Source organism: Artemia franciscana, chromosome 1 (assembly GCF_032884065.1).
Source record: "Artemia franciscana chromosome 1, ASM3288406v1, whole genome shotgun sequence".
Lineage (NCBI taxonomy): Eukaryota > Metazoa > Arthropoda > Branchiopoda > Anostraca > Artemiidae > Artemia > Artemia franciscana.
The window spans coordinates 3,597,348-3,619,857 of NC_088863.1; the positions used below are offsets into that span (position 1 = coordinate 3,597,348).

Here is a 22,510-nt window from a genome sequence, read left to right on the forward strand (position 1 = left end):
GGGTTAACCGTCTAGGGAGAGAATCATCCGGGGGGGATTAGCCAGAAACTGTAAAGTTACAAACAACTAAAAAATAGTTTAAAGTCGAGTTCAAAGGTGTTCTCCTGGGGTTATGGGAAGGGCAATTATCTGGATACAGTAAATACATAAATAGTTTGAAGATTTTCGTTGAAAATCGAATTTGAAACCGCGCCCTACCAGGGTCTTATCCTAACTTGAATAGACAAATTTTAATGTTAAGGACCGCTAAGAAACGTATATTTAGGCACAATATAGAGTAGTTGCTTACCTAAATATAAATTAATTAAACTTTTGGGTACCACAAACCCTTAATCAAATTAATAGGTTATCGAAGAGAAAGAGTTGCTCCAGTCATTGAATTACGTGGCTTGTTTTTGTTTCGTTTTTTCCTGTTTTTTCGTTTGCTTGCCAAAACCAAAACCAAAAATTTGGTATTTGAAAAACAATTCGGTTTATTACCTTAACACGTGAATTATCAGTCATTTTAAAGAATTTGTTAAGTTTCTCATGAAATATAAAGTTCTTATAAAAAAAGACTTCTGTTTTTGCAGACTAATGCAGAAAATATTGCTGAAAATGTCTCACAGTTCTTTCTGTAAATGATAAATGTTATTGCTTGCATGTTATAAAGCTTGTTGGTAATTGTTGCTAAGCAACAAAGCGCGAAAAAAAACTGCTTGTCTATTCAAATCATCTAAACTTGCGACTTTTTTTTTACTTTGGGAATCGAAAAACGTCAATTTTTATTTTCGTTAAAAAAAAAAAATTAAGCATAATGTCTTTAGGTATCAGGCTGCAATTTTTTTATATATCAATGGTGGAATGCTATATGGTCAGGGTTTTTTTTTTCGTTTTTTTAAGATTAATAGTTGTTTATATGAGTATAGTGCTTGAAATATGGATAACCTTGTGATTAAGCCTAGGCAGAGAACTCGGGCAGGATTTACTATTGGCAATTTATGACCGGTTGTCTGGAATGTTCTTTTGGTGAGCATTAGGGCTAAACATCTACAACAATTCAAGAAAAGAATAAAGAAGTACTTATCAGGAGGACAGGATGAGGAACCATAGTTTGTGTGTGCATGTTTTTTTGTTTTTTTTTTACGAGAGGGATTTATTTTTCATATTTATTTATTTATTAATATTATATCTGTTTATTTATTTTTTTTTGATTATTTAGTTGAACTTTATTTAGTTATTTAGCTGGATGTTGATTATTGTAGCTGTTCGTCCTAAGAGCTTTATTTCTTCTTGGACGCCTACTTGTTCATTTTTTTTTTAATGAAGTTTAATTTAATTTAATGTTATTACATATATGATAAATAACTAAATAAAGAATTAGATACAGCCTAGAATCTTGATAACCTTTTTTCTTATTATTATTATTATTTTTTTATTCAAGGCATTTACATAAATATAGCAAAGTGAGTGGAATGTGCACAGAAAGAGACTGTACCCGGCCCAATGAGTGGAGGTGGAGTGTTTTCTAAAAGCATTTTCCTCGTTTGTTCTATAGTGCTATTTACGGTATTTGTGGTTTCGTAAATAGTACAAAATATTTTGCAGTTTTTTTTTCAGTCTTGTTACAATTTATTTACAAAAACATTTATTTACATTAAAACTATTAAAATACTTTTTTGTATTTGTCGTCATTGTCTTTTTCTGAATACTTGAAAAATATTTAGGCTATTCTCTCTGGTTTCTGAGATTTCAAAACTTTTGCTTAAATTCCTAACATCTTTTTATTCGAAATAGAACATTGTATCGTGTCAAGCATGTTTGTTGTCAAAAGGATGAACATAGTTTGTAGTAATGGAAAACAAGTAAAAAAATAATTTTTTTCATGAAAAGAAGGGAACGAATTCTCAAGAAAAGAAAACGAGCGGAAATTGGTTTATATAAGATGTCAAACTTAAAAAGAGCAGAATTTAATAAATAAATTCACTATTTAATTTAATAAATTTTAATTTGAAATAAATTGTAATAAAGTGAATTTTTAAACATACAATTTTAGATATATTTAATAAGTAAATTTGATAAATAAAACTAATAAAACTTAAAGCGAACAGAAAAAAAACTTAAACCGAATAGAAATTGTAGTGAACAATGAAATTAGGCTTAACATGAATGATCAAACTCAAGTGTAATGCTACCATCGCTTATCCCTCCACTCTCACCAACAAAAAGAACGTCATTTAAGCTTCATTGAAAATTAGCTTTGTTATTTTATATCATTATATTATATTTGTATATATTTATTGTTATGTTATATATATATATATATATATATATATATATATATATATATATATATATATATATATATATATATATATATATATATATATATATTATTGTTTTAAAAGGCAGATTCCTTTTCAACATATTCACAAAAAATTAAAAATTAAATCTTTACAAAAGTAAGCAGCCTCCAATGTTGGATATAAATCTCCTCCTCCTGGACAAAATTTCTGGTTAAATCTTGGCTTAAAACAGAAAAAAAGCTTGCAAGAGTGGCGTCAATATAAGAAAACTTAGAGTGGGGGCAAATTTATTTTCAATATATAGAGGAAGGCGAATTCCCCCCGTCCCCTTTCAATGGTCGCCAACACTAGGAGCATAAGAAAAACTATGCTCGTTTCTTAATGCCTTGTTCTTAACCGCATTTTTTTTCTACTGCAAGTTTAACTTGATTTTTTTGTTTCGTTTTATTTAAGTTAGAAGAATTGATTTTAATAAGTGTTATAGAGATATGCTGCTGAGTATTTTGTTTTGATGGAGTAGAACCAGCTACCACAAGTAGGCTTACTTTCTAGATTGTTTTCTAGAAAAAAAAATAATTCTTGCAACTTTAACATATTAATTATCGTCCACTCTTGCAGAGACTATGATAATTTATTTTCTTATTCTTTAAGACAACCCTTATTTTGTTTTCAATTGATTTATCATTTTTACCGTATTGTTTTATGTCTATGTCTGGCATTTTCACTATTGTTATGTATCGTTGTTAAACCTTTTTCTTTTGATAAGACGTAAATTCGAAAGCTATGTCTGTAATAGTTTTTTTTTTTAATCGCGTCTTACCTCAAAGAAAGAGGATAACAAGATGAATTAATTAAGCTCCTTAATAATTAATTAAGTTAATTGATGAATAATTAATCTAAAAATTAATTAAGCTCCTTAATAGTTAAGCTGCTTAATTACTGGATTGTTAAAATTCAACAGTAGAGTGAAGATATCCTTCCAAAAATCGAATTGTCTAATCTCCTTCCTTTTTCCCCCTTTTTGTCGGAATTTCGGAAAAAAAACTTTTAGCTAGAAAGTACTGAAAACTCTAAACTAAAACCTTTTTTTTTGCATATCAGGTTTCACTTCACCTAATAATTTGCCACTGATCTGGGCAGTTATTTTTACCTTCAATTCTTACATATTTCTCACACCTTGTATTAGTTCCCGGTGTTCCCGAGTGTTCCCGGTTTCCCCAGTGTGTTCCCGGTGGATACCGCAATTTAATTGGTATTTACTTTTAATTTAATGCAAATTACCTGCAAAATTGGAGCAGTTTTTTAACTAATGCCTTAATACGTATTATAAGGATTATGAAGATAATTAATTTTTATGAGTATTGATTAAAGTGTGAAAAATATGAGTGTTAATGCCTTAATACTCGTTAATCCTGATACATTTGGTCGTATGCCTTCATTTTTACCGATTCCATGAAAATTGTGCAAAAAATCATATACTAAAGATATTAATAAACGATATTCATAAAAATGTAACAATAAATATAATACAATTTGATCGCTCCAGCTGTTAATTTGCTCTCAACTGAAGCAGGAAATTTAATTTTTATTAAACTTTATTTTTAATTTTTATTTATGACTCTTACACAGAAATCTCATCTGCTATTATCTGGTTGGTTTTTTAAGATTCAGCATGTGCATAATTTCTTTTTTGACCAGAATTTACTGTCCAAACATCAAAATTCACTAATAACTAGATGTGTTAACCCGTATAAACTACCTCTGGTGAAAAATGGAAGATCCCGTTTAAACCTCCGGTATATGACCCCATCAATAGCCAACAAATATTCATTAAATAAATTTGTTGAGTTACCAAAATGATCTTTCAAGAGACGATTAAAAAGTTATATAATGGAATCTGCTTGCAAGAACGGGTGGTAAAAATTTTTATTTTATATTTTATTTTGGCCTTACTCCACTTACTCCACCTCAAATACCCTCATTAAGGATGCTAGTTTTTGATGAATTAGTGGTTCATTTTTTGTTTGTTCTGTATCAATGAGGATTGTTAATTTTTGTTAATATATTTTGCCCAGTAGTCGAGCTTGTCTCTCCATTTGGACAAGTCGAAGATTTTGATGAATATGAATTTTTGAATAAATGAATCTGAATCTAAACGATATTGAGTTTTTGTCGAACCTGGAACACGCTCTTAGATTGTCTATGGGAAGTTCGCTTTGGATAACTTCTTCTGGAAGATTTTTCCACGGAGCTAAGGTACGTCACACAAAGCTCTGTTCTGGGTTCCTCTGGCGGGGAGTTTCCTGCTGTAGGTAAAATTTATGTAGATGATAATATGTTTAAAACAATGGTTGTAAGGCAGGATTTTTTAACCCTCTGGAGATTTACGAAATGACCATGGCTTACTTTTATACAGAATTTTTGTAAATTTATCTTTTATTGTACACACTAAAACAGAATTTTTGTAACAATGTATTGTTATTTTTTTTTAGGGTTTGAATGGGCTTGAAACAGCTAAAGGTTGAGAATCCCTAAGCTACGGAGGAAAGTTTGAATTGTTTATGCATCTCCTCCTTCCTGTATATTTAAATTTTGACGATTTTTTTTTCGATACACTTCTGTATTGGATCTCTAATCCACCTAGTCTTCCGGTTACCTTTCCTTTTGCACCCTTCCCCTACATAAAAAAAACTCGTATATTACTATATATATATATATATATATATATATATATATATATATATATATATATATATATATATATATATATATACAAAAATCCATACGTTTATCATGTCTCATCTATTTTTCTTGTTCCAGAAAAGAGGTATATCCCCAGAAGAAAGTGAATTTCAACAAGAAGAAGAAAGTAGGAGTGAATTCAGCGGTCGTCCTCCAAGGTTTTTATTCTTTTATTTTTATTAATTGAGTCATACTATAAAAAAATAACTATAAAATGTTTTATATTAAATGAAACTTAAATATAGGAAAACGATTAAAACTTTTGATTAAGAGACCGAACGTTGAGCAAAAAACTTACCATATACTAATAAAAGTCAGAATATTTCGGCTTCAAATCTGGAAGCTATTAATAAAAGGAAAAAAAAACAGATTAAACAGCTCAAGTATAACATAAAATAACAGCAAAAGATGAGAAAAAATTAGTTCCAAAAAAAAGGAAAAAGGAAATAAATCCTTCGCTGTTTCGTTCCGTTATGTTATGTTTTGTTATCACATTATTTACTACGTTATGTTATTTAAGGTTTTACTCGTTGTTATGATTTTCTTTAAATTTTCATATGAGATGAAAAGAAAGTGTTTTCTAAGAAATTCTTCTTTTTTTTTACTTTTCAAACTGTATTTTTTCCTAAATTATTAGTGAATATAATAGCTATACACCTTGGCTACTGTAATTCAAGTGGCGTTCTGTGAAGTTTTGCCAAACTAGCATTTACATTCTTAGTTTTAAAACTCAAGGTGTTTGGTTGAGTCATCAGACACAAATTTTGACTCTCAAGATAATTAGAAGCTTTTGCTTCTTTACAAAATAAAAAAGTGGTTCAAGTATGAAGCCGGAATATTCGGACTTTTAAATGGGCAAAAACAATGTGTTTTTAAAAAGCCAAGACAATTAGTCTGAGTGAGGCCGTTGCTTTTTGAATTAAAATCAAGTTGCTGGCAACAATCCATGGCTAATTGGAGAAAAATTGGAAAATTTTTGCAACATTGGAGAATAATTGGAAAAAAAGATATTCTGAGTGAGAGGCAGAGCTGGGATAAGCATTTTTCAGGATCAATTGAAAAAAAATTTCAACTGAAAGTAAGGAGCAACATTAAAACTTAAAACCAACAGAAATTATTACGTATATGAAAGTGGTTGCCTCCTCCTCAACACCTCGCCCTTTACGGTAAAGGGTTTTAGTACTTTTGAAAAAAGTGCTTATTGTCACAATTAAACGACCCTTGTGTTTCAGGAGTCGTTCTTAGAGAACTGGGACAAAACTCAAAATTTTGTGTAAAGAGGGAGGTGTGGAGGAGGAGGCAACCCCCTTCATATACGTAATAATTTCTGTTCATTTGAGTTTTGATGTTTTTCCTTTCTTTCAGTTGAAAAAAGCTTGTTTTTCTTAATTAATTTCTGATCCTTTGCCTTTCAATCCTTTTGGTCACTTAAAAATCGCACTAGAACTTTTAATTTCCGTTCGAATGAGCCCTCTCACAATATTTTAAGACCACTGGCTCGATACGATTATCCTTGGAAAAAAAACAAACAAACAAAAAAAACAAATAAACACGGATCCGTGATCTCTCTTGTGGCAAAAAAAATACAAAATTCCTAGATAGAAGCTTGAAACCTCTACAGTAGGGTTCTCTGATACTCTGAATCTAATGATGTGATTTTCATGAAGATTCTATGACTTGTAGGTGTTTTCCTCTTTTTTTCGAAAATAAGGCAAATTTTCTCAAGCTCGTAACCTTTGATGGGCAAGACTGTGAAATCAGTATAAAAATTTGATTCTTTTGATATATCTATTGGTATCAAATTTCTGTTTTTCAGAGTTTTTGTTACTATTGAGCCAGGTCGCTCCTTACTTACAGTTCGTTACCACGAACTATTTGATTGTATAAAAAGGATGCCCTTTTCACTTGTTGATAGGTAGTCTATCACCCATCCGTCTATCCTAGGGCAGGTGTATCCAGCAAAATTATAAAAATAGTAAAAGAAATCTCATTTTCTCGCCTTTGCTTTATATTGGACGAAGATAAAGGCAATAAGCTGGGTAAAAGGGCACAACAGGAATATTTGCGTTCATATCTTTTTTATTGTCCCATGTTAACCACACCACCTAGGCCCTAGCTATTTTAACCAGTGTAAAGTAATCCAAAGGAAATGAAACTTTCAGAAAGTTACAGATTGGATTCAGATAATTTTGGACTTATAATTTAAATCCAAATTTATGGAGATTTTGAGTTTTTTGACTTCCCTAGACTCCAGAATTATGCTGCATTGTTAGCCTTGTAGGCTGTTAGGCTTGCTACAAATTAAATGACACTTTCAGAAAGTTACAGATTGAATCCTGATAGTTCTAGACCAGGGTTTCTTAAACTATGGGTCGCGACCCCATTTGGGGTCGCGTAGCAAAATTATGGGGTCGCGAGTGGTATACTACAATAATACAATTTAACTAAAAATGTTTTTTAACTTGTAAAATTATTGTTATAAAGAAAAATAACAATCATCGTAGATAAATATATCATAAAATCTTCTGGTTCGGAAAGACTGTTTATACCAGCATTTCTATTCCGATCATTATACTGTATACTATATAATACAGTTTTAAAAAAATGTTTTTTAACTTGTAAAATTATTGTTATGAAGAAAAACAACAATCATCGTAGATAAATACATCATAAAATCTTCTGGTTCGGAAAGACCGTTTATACCAGCATTTCTATTCCGATCATTATAATATCTTGTCTAAATTTACTATGAAACAGAAGATGTTATAGAAATTTATAAAAAATGTAGATTTATTTTTTTCAATCTCTTGAAACCGAAATAATCAGAAACCGAAAACCGAAAACAGATGGTGCAAGAGCGATGACGGGCAAAAATATTGGTTTTAAATCATTTTTTCAAGCTGTTCATTATGATCATATAACTTTTACTCATTGTCTTATTCACCGAGAGGCAGCAGCAAAAAAAATAGCACCAGAATTGAACGATGTGCTTCAGGATGCTGTTAAGGTCATACATTTTATTAAGAGTCATGCCCTTAACAGTCGCTTTTTTTCAAATATCTCTAAGGATACAGATTCCAACTACACAACTTTGTTATTACATGCAGAAGTAAGATGGTTGTCAAGAGGTCAAAGTTTAAAAAGATTTTTGTTATTAAAGGACGAGATCGAAATATTTTTAACTGAACGAAAATGTGAATTTGCTGCTTTTTTTTTCAAAATGGCTTATGGCTTTCCAAGCTGTGTTATTTGTCAGATATCTTTGCGCAAGTTAAACGATCTTAACTTGTCTCTTCAAGGTAAAAATTGCGATATATTTACTTCAAACCGTAAAATTGAAAGTGTTATTAAAAAGATCAGCATTTGGAAAATTCGTTCGAAATATTTTCCAATGTCGACAATTTTGTAATTGAGAAAATTCATTGTAAAATTTTTATTGCAAAAACTATTGTAGATCACTTAAAAGTGCTAGAAATACATTTCCGGACATATTTTATATTAAATATTGATTTAAAAAAAATAGTTTGGATTCAAAAGCCGTTTTGGATTGGCTTAAGTGAGATTGATCACCTGCCACTTAAAGCTCAAGAGGAATTTGCTGAGCTTTCGTGTGACTCAAGCTCAAATTTACAATTCTAAAAAAATCCCTTGACTGAATTCTGGCTCGGAACTAGAACTGAATTTTCCACAATCGCCAATATGGCGTTAAATGTACTTCTACCATTCAACATAACATATTTATGTGAAGTTACTTTCTCAGCTTTAACATACATTAAATCCCAATATCGTTCAGCGATAAAAATGTTGAAGAGGTCTTACATCCAGCAGTTTCAAACATTACGCCAAGATTGGATTTGTTATGCAATAAAAACAGGCACATCCATCTCAGTAAATTTCTAACGTAAACGTCAATTTAATATTTACCACGCAACTACTTGGATATATTCGAGAGAATTAAGACGGTCAGAATCCACTTTTGTTTTTCAAATATAATAAAAACATTTCTGTAACATTTTGTGCAAATTTCAATTTTTTTATTTTTGTATGTTTCAAAACGAATTCTAAATTTATATATTTTCATATCTATATGTATATTGTTACATAATAAATGTATCATCAAAAAATATTAATTTATTTTTCTTTTATATTTGTTGGGGTCGTTAAGAAACTCGCAATCATAAATGGGATCGGGAATTACAAAAGTTTAAGAAGCCCTGTTCTAGACTTATAATTTAAATCCGAATTTCTGGAGATTTTGAGTTTTTTGAGTTCTCTAGACTCCAGAATTATGCTGCCCTGTTAGGCTTGTAGGCTGTTAGGCTTGCTACAAAGGAAATGACACTTTCAGGAAGTTACAGATTGGTTCCTGATAGTCCTAGACTTATAATTTAAATCCAAATTTCTGGAGATATGGAGTCTTTCGAGTTCTCTCGACTCCAGAATTAAGCTGCACTGTCAGGCTTGTCGATTTTATTAATAACAATAATGGTAGCTTATTTTAAACCCATTATCAACAACAAATTTATCCATTGGATAAAATGGCAAATAATGGAGAAATTCACCCATGGGATAAAATGAATGAATTAATGAATTTACATCTGCCCTAAAAACTTCATAGTTTTGAAACAGCTAAAAGAAAAATGTTAGAAAAGAACGGTTTTTTAAGTATGAGTAGACCTAAGATGGGTCCAGAGGCCTAAATATTTTTGCTTTCATGCGTTTGGTATTTTAAGCAGACATGGTATGTTTAAGTAGATCTTTAACCACCAACATATCTTGCTAGCTTTTTATTGCATTTTGCCGGTATTTACTGCATTAGGAAATATCTAGTATAATTATGTAATTAGCAATTAATAATATCGAAATTATTTATAATTGTGTATTTTTAATGAAATTAATAACTAATAAAAATCGATCATATCTAATAAAATATAAATAAATAGATACGATTTTAAAAATGTATATAAACTATAAATAAATATGTGTATAAAAATGTAAGTAGATAAAATATCAATAAAATAAAAAGTGTAAGTTGAATAATACTTAATATTGAGTAATAAACTTAATAACAGTAATATAACTAATTAGCAAAATTATCAAGAATTATTCTTTAGTGGTTTCCGTGGATCTTGGTTTTACGGACTTACCAAGTTTTGGCTTGACGAACTTCGAACTGAACGAGTCATGAACTTCTCAGTGCCAACCGGATCATGTCTCACAGAATGTCACGCTAAACTTGTCCCTCTGATTTGATTTGGCGGTCATCAGCCAAAAAAAAATGATTAAATTTTTGGAGTTGGCTTTGTGCTTTATTATGAAAAATATCTTTCAATGTATGGACTTATTTATGGCTATTTATGCACAATATACGGACTGTTTTTTCAAGAACGGACTTAATCGAATTTGTTTCTGTTTTTTCTTTCTTTCTTTTTTGCATTAAGCTTAGTTTTTGAGAAGATCCTTTCGATTGTAAAAATTAAGATTCAACCAAGTACTTGAACGCTAAAAGGTCAAGACATTAAAGAAGTACTCGGTTGGATTTGCCTCTGAAAGTTTCATTTACATTTAAGTTATTTCTTTGAAATTTTGATTCCTACTATGTAGAAATAAATTTTATAATAAGTTTTCTATAAATTTTTATTTCTCAAATATTTCACCAAAGCAAAATAATATGCAATTTTCTCTTCCAGTAAAGAAAACAGTCATTTTTTGAAGCTTTTTAGCCCGGTTAAGTTCAGTCTTTACACTGTTGTTATCAGAGTTCACGCACATTAACAGCATAGTATTCATGAAATTAGGCTCTTTATAGTAATAATAATGTAATAATTTATTTGTTTCCAGGGTAATAATTTTGTCAAATCTTGGGGGGGGTTGGCGGGGAGTAAAGGTGGACCAAATTTTCCCAGATCAAAGAATTATGCAGGCTTATCTTGTTTTGAAAAGATTTTTGAGGAAATCTCAACTGGAGGGCATTTTGAGTCTAGAGGAGGGGGGACTGGGAATGGAGGGGTAGTCCCCCCACCGGGTTCATAGCAAATTACACCCTGTTTGGTACCCCCTATTCGGCAAAAGAAGAAGTAAAAAAGGAAGAGAAACTTATCAAAAACACAAAACGCGAGAGTATCACATTTATTACGAGAAAAGGTGGATAAGACGGTGGAACGGACCGGGACTTAACGTTAAATCTGATTTAACGTTTTACGTTCATTTAAGAATTTAGAACTGATTGTTTGGAATTGCTGAATGACATCTCATGACAGCTAATGCTGACATAAAGTATGAAATCCTAGGATTAAGGTATTAACCTTAATTTTTAAATTTTTAATTCCCCTCCCAACCCCTGAAAAGTGAAAATATACGACAAATTCAAAATTTAAAACATAGGTACAATTTTGACGGCCTTGTGACAAAAATAATATTTTCAGAATTTTGGCCCCCCTCCTCTTGACTTAATTTTCCGGGCATACTCTTTTGCTCCCTATTATTTAAGTCTATATATTATGTAAGTTATCCAATGTGTAATTATAAGTCAGTATTTAATACGAAAAGAGTCTATATGGGATCCTAGAAATCATATTTTCTACTTTCCAATTATTCCTTGCCTTGATTTCTCAGTAACCTAGGAGACCCCTTCCCTCCTTGGAAAGTAGAATTTTGGAGATTTGTTACTTTTCCCATCTACTAGGCTAAGAAATGAAACGGTAATCATTGAAGCAAAAATGAGGATGATTCCCAATCTTTGATTTCGATTTATGAATTTCTCTGTGGGATAATTCCTTAGACAGAAATGGATTCGAATTAAGAATAGATAAATTTGATGTAACAAAATTCAAATTTTGTTATTCCACAGACAGCAGAAGTGTCTTGTAGACATGACGAAATTCCCATCTTTGATTTAGACTTCCCATGTTTGAATTGTTGTACGGTGAAAGAATTCGTTTGAAAGAAACAGATTTGAATTAAGAGTAACTCAAATCGATCTTGAGAAATTATTTTTGGTTGACACAACAGATACTGGAAATATCTTGCAGAGACGAGGAAGATTTCGACTTATGAATTGCTCTATGGCCTGATTAATTTAAAAGAAATGGATTGGAATTAAGAATAACTTATGTCGATCTTGCGAGATATAGTTTGATAGTAGGAGCATCTTGTAGACATCAGGAAGATTCCGAGCTTTGATTTCGATTTATGAATTTCTCTGTGGGATAATTCCTTAGACAGAAAAGGATTCGAATTAAGAATAGATAGGTGTGATATAACAAAATTCAAATTCTGTTATTCGACAGACAGCAGAAGTGTCTTGCAGACATGAAGAAATTCCCATCTTTGATTTAGACTTCCCATGTTTGAATTGATGTACGGTGAAAGGATTCGTTTGAAAGAAACGTATTTGAATTAAGAGTAACTCAAATCGATCTTGAGAAATGCTTCTTGGTTGATGCAGCAGATACTGGAAATATCTTGCAGACACGAGGAAGATTTTGACTTATGAATTGCTCTATGATGCGATTAATTTAAAAGAAATGGATTGGAATTAAGAATAACTTAAGTCGATCTTGCGAGATATAGTTTAATAGCAGAAGCATCTCGCAGACATGAGGAAGATTTCGATCTTTGATTTCGACTTATGAATTGCTCTAGGGTGTAATTCATTCAAAAATATGGATTAAAATTAAGAATAACTTAATTTGATCTAGCGAGACACAGATTGATAGCAGAAGCATCTCGAAAACATTAGGAAGATTCCGATCTTTGATTTTGACTTATGAATTGCTCTATTGTGTAATTCATTTAAAAGAAACGGATTAGAATTAAGAATAACTTAATTCGATCTAGCGAGATACAGATTGATAGCAGGAGTATCTCGAAGACATCAGGTAGATTCTGATCTCTGATTTCGACTTATGAATTGCTCTATGGTGTAATTCATTCAAAAGAAATGGATTAGAATTAAGAATAACTTAAGTCGATCTTCCAAGATACAGTTTGATAGTTGGAGCATCTCGCAGATATGAGGAATATTCCGATCTTTGATTTTAACTTATTAATTGCTCTATGGTGTAATTCATTTAAAAGAAACGGATTAGAATTAAGAATAACTTAATTCGATCTAGCGAGATACAGATTGATAGCAGGAGTATCTCGAAGACATCAGGTAGATTCTGATCTCTGATTTCGACTTATGAATTGCTCTATGGTGTAATTCATTTAAAAGAAATGAACTGGAATTAAGTATAACTTAAGTCGATGTGGCGAGATACAGATTGATAGCAGGAGCATCTCGAAAACATGAGGTAGATTCAGATCTTTGATTTCGATAGTTTGATAGCAGGAGCATCTCGCAGACATGAGGAAGATCCCAATCTTCAATTTCAACTTATGAATTGCTCTATTTTGTAATTCAAAAACGTGAAGAAATTAAAATATTTCTCTTACGCTTAGGATGATAGTATGCATGGCTTTTAGATAGATAATTTATAAATGAAATGAAAATAAATATCAACGGCTAATCATTAAATTAAGACAGTGAGTTAAAAACTTGACCGGCTTTTCATAAATAACTCTAAATTCATTATTTTCCTTTTTATCCCATTCGACTCCAATCTTTACAAATACCACAACACAAACAGTTCAATATTTGGGATGTAAAGTTTATTTTATGAAAAATTGTTTTTGCTACCAATTTTGAAATGCCATATATTTCATACATGGATTGAATTTTTTTTATACAAGAAATGAGTGTATTCCTTCTTCCAAAGGACAAACCTAACCCTATCCCCTATTTGGGGAAAAGTGTCTAAAAAATTATGTTTGAAGCTAGTATAGCACAAAAGAGATAAAATGAAAGAAAATTAAATATACCTTCGCACAAGACTGAGAGGTGATTTTTAATATTTCTTTTTTCTAGGAGACAAGATTTAAATGCAATTGAGGTTGTAAGTCAGAACAATCCTAGTGATGGAAATATCGCCACAGCCATTGACCCTACATATCGAAATGTCATGCCAACTAAGGACCGAGAATTCCCTAAAAGTCGTCCTCTCGTAGTGTCTACACCAGGAACTTCTTATTCAGGTATTTCAGGTCCTGTTCTTCGGTCTTGGATCTATAAAGGCCCATTCACAATGGGATTTTACTAATCCCGGGATTTAGCTTGAGCCAATCAGTTTTTTCGTGGAATTTTTTCATTGGCTGAAAAGTTCTTTGAAAAAATCTGATTAGCTTAAATTAGTGCTATGTTAAAGTCCAGTATTAGTTAAATATCATTGTGAATAAGTCATAAGTAAATGTATATGATATATTTTAACTATAATACTGATGGCAAAAATCAATAATTTTAAATTTAGTGTTCTTTCAAGTCTTGAACGCCCTCCCCATGTACACCTAGAAAACGGATAGTTGCTTATTTTAGTTTAGCTTGAGCAGTTCCGGACTTAAAGCTTTGGCGCTTCTAGACCCGAGCGTTTTTGCGATTTCTTTGGGAAATCCCCGAAAATTCAGGGGTAGTAGAAGCACTGAACAGAACGCACTGATGAGTCAAAAGTAATACTAAACTCTCAGCTGCCGTTCTAGGTCCAGGCCTAGTGGGTCTATTGGTAAATCCTGGCCTGAACGTGAGGAAAGTGCGTGACTACCCAGTGGCTTAGTTGAACAGCCTTATTTCTTTGATTCGTCTTGTTGACACAGTAAAAAAAAATCATTGCCAAGATACATGGTTTCTTGAATAGCATTTTTAAAGATTAGCAATTGATTTATCAATCGTTGGTCCTTATAATTGCTAACATTATGTTTATTCTTGTTACCATATTATAATGATAAAATGTGTTTATATGTCTTACCACTCCTGTTTTACCAATCTCTTCAGTTCCAGGTGCGTTAATAGGAGGGGGTGGGCAGGAGGGGGAAAATTTTCTTGTCTTCCCTGAAAAAAAACAACTTTTTTTTTATTTTCATTGAAAACTGCCTTCTTAGGTGTTTTCAGTGATAACGTGAAAAAATTGCCCCATCCGCTGCCTAGATTTTTAAAATAACCCTCCCCCCTGCATTTCCGTGAACTGACTCCACTATTTTGTTCGCCAATTATACGTACTTTTCAGAAATCTTAAAACTAAAATTGATAGCTTCGAAAGCATCATGATCAGCTTTGCTGTTACGCATGGCACTCAAAGCCTACGAGCTATTTACTATTAAATAAAAAAAAAACTAATTTTTTTAGCTGAAAGTAAGGAGCGACATTAAAACTTAAAACGAACAGAAATTACTCCGTATATGAAATGGGTTGTCCCCTCCGCAATCCCTCGCTCTTTATGCTAAAGCTTTTAATTGTTTTAAAAAGTAGAATTGTGGCAAAGAGTCTAACTTTAGCGTAAAGAGCGAGGGATTGCGGAGGGGACAACCCATTTCATATACGGAGTAATTTCTGTTCGTTTTAAGTTTTAATGTCGCTCCTTACTTTCAGCTAAAAAAATTAGTTTTTTTTATTTAATTTCTGAACGTTTTTGAATTAATGCAAGTTTGGTTTTGGCTCTCCGCACATAAATTATTAAAATGAAATTTGTATATTAATTCTTTTTCGGCTAAATGGCTTTCTCTTAGTTTTGATCAGACGATTTTGAGAAATAAGGGGTGGAGAAGGAGGCCTAGTTGCCCTCCAATTTTTCGGTTACTTAAAAAGGCAACTAGAACTTTTAATTTTTAACGAACGTTTTTATTACTAAAAAATATACGTAACTTAAGAATTAACTTACGTAAAAAACTTTCATAACCTTATATTTTTATTATGTATACGAGGGGGTTTGTACCCTCGTTAATACCTCGCTCTTTACACTAAATCGTAAGTTTTGTCTCAATTCTTTAAGAATGACCCCTGAATCAGAAAGGCCGTAGAATAAATAGTTGAAATTACTAAAAATACTTTAGCATAAAGAGCGAGGTATTTATCTCCTCCTAAATACCTCGCTCTTTATGCTAAAGTATTATTAGAACCCCTCATATTCGTAATAATATCTGTTCGTTTTAAGTTTCAATACTATTCCTTCCTTTCATTTGAAAAAAGTTTTCATGTTTATTTTTCATTGTTTTCTTATAATAATGCTAGAAAATCCTGCGCCCTTTTCATTGAATTTTTCTTCCCCCATGACAGATTCCTCCAAGGAAAGATCCTCCAACATAACCCCCTCTCCTCAGCCCCACCCCCAAACAAAATATAATCCCCCTGAAAACGTCTGTACACTTCCCAATAACCATTACTATATGTAAACACTGGTCAAAGTTTGTAACTTGCAGCCCCTCCCCCAGGGATTGTGGGGGAGTAAGTCATCCCCAAAGACATAGTTATTATGGTTTTCGACTATGCTGAACAAAATGGCCATCTCAAAATTTTGATCCGTTGACTTTGGGAAAAAATGAGTGTGGGAGGGGGCCTAGATGCCCTCCAATTTTTGGGTCACTTAAAAAGGGCACTAAAACTTTTCATTTCCGTTAGAATGAGCCCTCTTGCGACATTCTAGGACCACTTGGTCGATACGATGTCCCCTGGGGAAAAAAAACAAAAACAAAACAAACAAATAAACACGCACCCGTGATTTGTCTTCTGGCAAAAAATACAAAATTCCACATTTTTGTACATAGGAGCTTGAAACTTCGACAGTAGGGTTCTCTGATACGCTGAATCTGATGGTGTCATTTTCGTTAAGATCCTACGACTTTTAGGGGGTGTTTTCCCCTATTTTCTTAAATAATGCAAATTTTCTCAGGCTCGTAACTTTTGATTGGTAAGACTAAACTTGATGAAACTTATATATTTAAAATCAGCATTAAAATGCAATTCTTTTGATGTAGCTATTGATATCAAAATTCAATTTTTTAGAGTTTTGGTTACTATTGAGCCGGGTCGCTCCTTACCACAGTTCGTTACCACGAACTGTTTGATTATCGTTACTATTACTATACTATACGAGTTATTATTATTGCTATACGGGGGGGGGGAGATGAGGTAAAAAATTTTCAGTACCTAAAATAAAAATACCGGATTTACACGGGGGAAGGGGAATTTTTGTTGTAATATGTAATTCTACTTTATGTTAGTTAGCTAAAGATAGTCTTGTGGGTATCAAAGACTAAGGCAAACTAGAAATTGGACTTAGACTTTAAGCTCAAGGTCAGTCCCCCAGACAAAAATGGTGAACGCTTTTGTGTGACCCAATTTGACTGTAGACCTTCGTGATTGAAGTTTCTGGATATTCCTTATTGCTACTCGAAATACATCCCTGAATATTAACCTGTGCATACTTGGGCTAATGGGTAATGGGAGCCCATATCGCCTCCTCCAAAAGCAAATATTTCCACAGAAAAGGAGTGAAAAAGCAGATTTAACATATAAAATGAACTTGTATGAAAACTTACAAATATCAACTATATCGTCAATTTATTAATCAATTGTCAATCATAATTGTCAGTTGAGTGGGATAATCATAAAAGTTTTTGTAGTGAGTCATTCGTCAACCAACGTGAAAGCTCACATATTTCTGACACATTCGACAAGCGATAATCAACGCATTCAGCAATACCTTTGATATATCAGCATAACCTGATGCATCAGTTGGTTGACGAATGACTCACGACAAAACTTATTAAGGAGAGCCTCGGTTAGCCAATACAAGGTTGATATTTGAGCTTGGAGCAGTATTCACATTCACGGATATTTTTTCATAGTATTAGGGTGTCATTGCCAGTCCTAGGCTTACATAACTTGCAAGAAAGCCCTTTTTTGGCAGATAAATAGCTATTTCACGACGAAGCCCATACTTGGGGTTTCAAAGGTTTATGAATAAAATTAGTGTAACACTTTTAAGGAGTAGTATTAACATTCACGGATATTTTGCATAGTATAAGATGTCATTGCCAGTCCTAGGCCTACAGAACTTGCAAGAAAGTCCTTTTTTGGCAGATAAATAGCTATTTCACGACGAAGTCCATACTTGGGCTAATGGGTATTGGGAGCTCATAATGCCTCCTCCAAAAGCAAATATTTATACTAATTATGTTCATAAACTTTTGAAACCTCACGTTTTACTTCATGGGATGGATAGGTTCCGTTTTGAAATACCTGCGTTCAAGCTAAAGAAAATAAATAAATAGATACGTTTTCACGAATACATCGAAGAAAAAATTAGGGTTACTAAGATTTAATCAAATAAACATTTTAAAATTGCTAATTCTCAATTTTACAATATTTTGTTAAAATGACCTTCGCAATTTTCCCCTGGATTATTTTGCGCATAAATAGCTGTTTTTTCTTTCTTTCTTTTTTATTTCGATATTTCTTCTTTTGATTAAAGAATTAAAACCACTGCCCTGCGTACGTACCTGCCAAGAATTTTTTTGGTACAGATTAGTTTATTTATATGATATATATAATGCGTTAGTATATAATATAATATTGGTATAATTACATAGTTCTATAATATATAATATGTTTAACTACGTAATCGTTATAACTTGGCATAATATTTTTGGTTTAAAAGGGTAAAAACAACGGCACTAAAACTTTAAATGAGCGGATATATCAGCGCCAATAACATCTAAACTAAGAAATATAAATTAATTTCTTCTTTGTATGGCACTTGGTATTAACCAAGTGACATATAACAATCGCAAATTCTGTCGGTCTGTCGGTCCCGGTTTTGCTACTTTAGGCACTTCCAGGTAAGCTAGGACGATGAAATTTGGCAGGCGTATCAGGGACCGGACCAGATTAAATTAGAAATATATCGTTTTCCCGATTTGACCATCTGGGGGGGGGAGGGGGGGGGTTCCGTTAATTCGGAAAAAATAGAAAAATTGAATGAGGTATTTTTAACTTACGAACGGGTGATCGGATCTCAATGAAATTTGATATTTAGAGGGATATCGTGTCTCAGAGCTCTTATTTTAAATCCCGACCGGATCTGGCGACATTAAACTCCTGTGCATGTGCATGAATCCCTCCACCCACTACCAAACAAACAAAAAATTGTCTCCTTCATCATGGAAAAAAGTGTCTAAAATAATGTTGGGTTGAAATACTCGCGATCGAAGCATCTGTTTGTTTTTTTCTCTCTTTTTTGTTTAATTTTATTCCATGGTATTTTTTTATTGTCTTCACTTAACCTTTGATAAAAAGCCAATGCTTAAATGGATACGTCTAAAATTTAATGGGATGGGGCTGTGCCATAGCCAGGTGTTATTTTTTTAGGGTTACGAAAAAAATGAATAAAAAGTTCGTTTAAATGCTTTTTTTCGTTACGTTTTTACGAGTTGCACAAACATTCCAGGTGGGTGAGTTCAAAAAACCCTACCCCCTTCTTGATATAGCCTTTGGAGGGCGGCTCATAATAGCTTCTCTAAGAGAAAATGAGAGGTTTTAAACATATTTGTTCGCTTAACTATACGAGTTTTCACCAGTTTTATGCGTTGTTCTCGTTTTTATGGAATTAATTTTAAATAAATATCTTTTGATGGTTCTAAGGAAAAGCTTCCCATATTCCTTCTGTTTCTAGATTTTTTTTTCCCCAGCAGAATGAGATTGTTTTGATGTGATATTTTTCCAAATTTGGAAAAATAACAAGCCAGAGCCAATGACGCTTGTTTACTACGAATATCTATGTCACAACTCTATGTTTTATAGGCTATAGGACAATATTACTGATTTTATGTTTGCCTTCTTTCGAATAAATTTTCCAGGTTTCTTCGTTTTCCAATCATTCTCGCTCGATATAGTTCTACAGAATTTTTTTTCAAACTTTCCTAAGAGAGGGGAGGTCCCCAATTTCTTCTGTATCTAAACCTTATCCAATAAAACGAGATTGATTTGATGTTTTTCATTTTCGGTAAAAACAAAAAGTTAGAGTTGATGACCCTTGTTTACAAAGAATACCCATCTTAGATTTCTCATTTATATATTTTTATACGCGCTATAAAATCGTTTTACCGATTTTGTTTTTTTGTCTTTGGAGTGGATATGACTTCGTCTTTCCTGAATGGATGAAGTCATGTGTTTTAAGAGGTCTGAAAAGTAGTTTTATAAAAGACGCACCAACTTAATTCTTTAATTTGAAATCTCAGTGTCCACAATATGCATGAAACTATTATTAGAAAATTTTTTGAGGAAAGGATTGAAAATCCTAAAGCTTAAAGTTGGGTGTAGATTATTTTTGACTGTAAAAAATGCAACGTTCACGTTTCAGTCCCAAGGATTCATAATTTGTATATGTTACCGTGAATATTCGAAATCTCATGAATGTCAACATTCATCGGTGAATGTCAGCAAGAACATAGTCGCTTGGTGTATGTCCAAAATATATGTTAAATATCCTTATTTCTGACTTTCACCGGAGAATGTCGACATTCACCTTGCATTAATGGTAAATATTGAACATTTCTGGGATTTATATTTTCTTCTCCGTGATTCAGTCGCGATAAAGTTTTCGCCCCTCTTCCTGGGAGGAATGACTAAGAATGTAAAACATACAGTACATTTTTATTGAAAAAAGAAACTAATAGCAATAAAAAATTTCACATAGGGCAAATTTCGGATATGTCTTGATTACTGAATTCTTTGCCAATATCTGATTTCAATATTTTTAATGTCCAAACGTTTAACAAATCTGATTGCAACATTTTTAAAATCAAAACGTTTTTACTGTCTGCAATATAAAGGTTTATTGCACTTAGTTTCAGCAGGAACCACGTCAGAAAGTATTTTAGAGTACTTTTCTTGAGAAAAATAAAGCAAGTGTGTTGCAAGAGCAACACTTTGGTTTTGTCGTTTTTTTTTCTTTTTTTTTTTTTTTTTTTTTTTTTTTGTTCCTAGCACCCCGATTTTAGCTTATTCCTAGAAAGTGGTAAGGGTTTACTCTCTGTGGTTTTTACGGAAAGTGTGTACCTTAGGCCGCATTGATGAATATGACTTTGCATTTTGGAAACCTTCGTAGAACTCTTGCCTGGGGCCAAAAAAGAATGGTTTTTGCTTTTCCTTGAGCCAGAGCCTATAGTGTGTGAAGTGACTAGGAGTTTTGTAGCCTATGTGAGAGATAACTATCTGAAGTTATGCAGTGAAGCTTTCGTTTCATCAAACCATGTTTCTGCTTTCGAGTGGAAAGCTCTGTTCTAGCAGGCAGGCACCAGTTTCAAATTGAAGATGGACTAGAATCTATATGCGGCAGTTACCAGGTTCCACGGCCAATATATCTTTTTTGAGTGATAAATAGAAAAAATTACAGAAATTAAAAAGTGGGGATCGAAAGTGCTGCCATCTGATGTTACTGCCCATTTCTGTTCGTGATTTGAGCTGAGTTTATCATTTGGTTTTTCGCACTTGGGATTGCGGTAGAGAAATGGTATCAGATTTATCTCTTAAACTTAGAAGTCGTCTTATTGCTAAAGAAATTAGAGTTTATCCTTTGCTCCTTTTTAAGTGGTGACGTTAGAAACTTGGCCCACGGCAATAAAGTCAGCTTTTGAATTAAGACAGATTGATTTTTTTTCGACGGCATTTGATAGCTCTTGATGAGCTGATATAAGTATATGTCATCCATTTTTTGGTAGAAAAATTCCTTCATGAGATATACCAGTTTGAAAGTTTGAAGGGGTTGAAAACTTCAGTTGGAGGTTACACACTGAAACCAAAAATAGGCCGATACCAATTGCGAGATATATAGGGGAGTTTTAAGCAACAGTCGGCCGTTAGCTCATAATCATTTTCCGCAATGAGGGGTTGGCTCGCAACTTTTACTAGTTGGTGTACCTATTATTTGTTTCCGGTGTATTTGATGATAAGACTAATTTGGCTGCAGCGGTAAGACATGTAGGGGACTTGTAAGTAATAATCTGCTGTCAGGGTACAATCATCTTTAGCGATAAGAGATATGCAAATTTTACTAGTTGCAATGAGAGTTGCAACTTTTGCGACTTGGTGTACCTAGTATTTATTTTAAGATCCTTACAGATTAACTACTTCGGCGTTTAATCGAAGCGAGGAAACAAAACCAAAATGTTGCTCTCGCAACACTATGCTCAGCGAAGCCAAAAAAAAGGTTACCGTAACACTTCACGTTGCCCATACAACGTAGATCTAGTTGTCTTTTCGGTTACCCGGAATTAATGAATTTACCTTTTCAAAAAAAAATTACTTTAAATTTTATTTTTATAAAATTATCTAATACTACTATAATATTAATATAATATATTATTTTAATATTAATTTATAATATTATTATAATATATTATTATAATATATTTATTAATATATTTATTATATATATTTTTATAATATATATTTTTTTTTTAAGAATTAACGACCCTTCTTGACTACTAAGGTCCCTGCGTCGGATATATATTTATTATAATATATAATATAATATTTTATAAAATTTACATAGAAGCAAACTGTACAGCAATATTTCAAGAAACATTTTGCCTGAATATTAAAAATACCTTAA

At 32.3% G+C, this 22,510-nt stretch overlaps 1 protein-coding gene across 1 annotated transcript in view; it reads left to right on the plus strand.

Moving 5' to 3' along the window:
- The window catches only part of LOC136033684 (uncharacterized), a gene marked incomplete in the record, with an annotated part of 93,229 nt that overhangs the window by 65,308 nt on the left and 5,411 nt on the right, over nt 1-22,510 (plus strand). Inside the window, 2 exon segments of the mRNA XM_065714534.1 lie at nt 5,111-5,185; nt 13,939-14,105. Of these exon segments, the coding sequence (XP_065570606.1) occupies nt 5,111-5,185; nt 13,939-14,105 (242 nt within the window).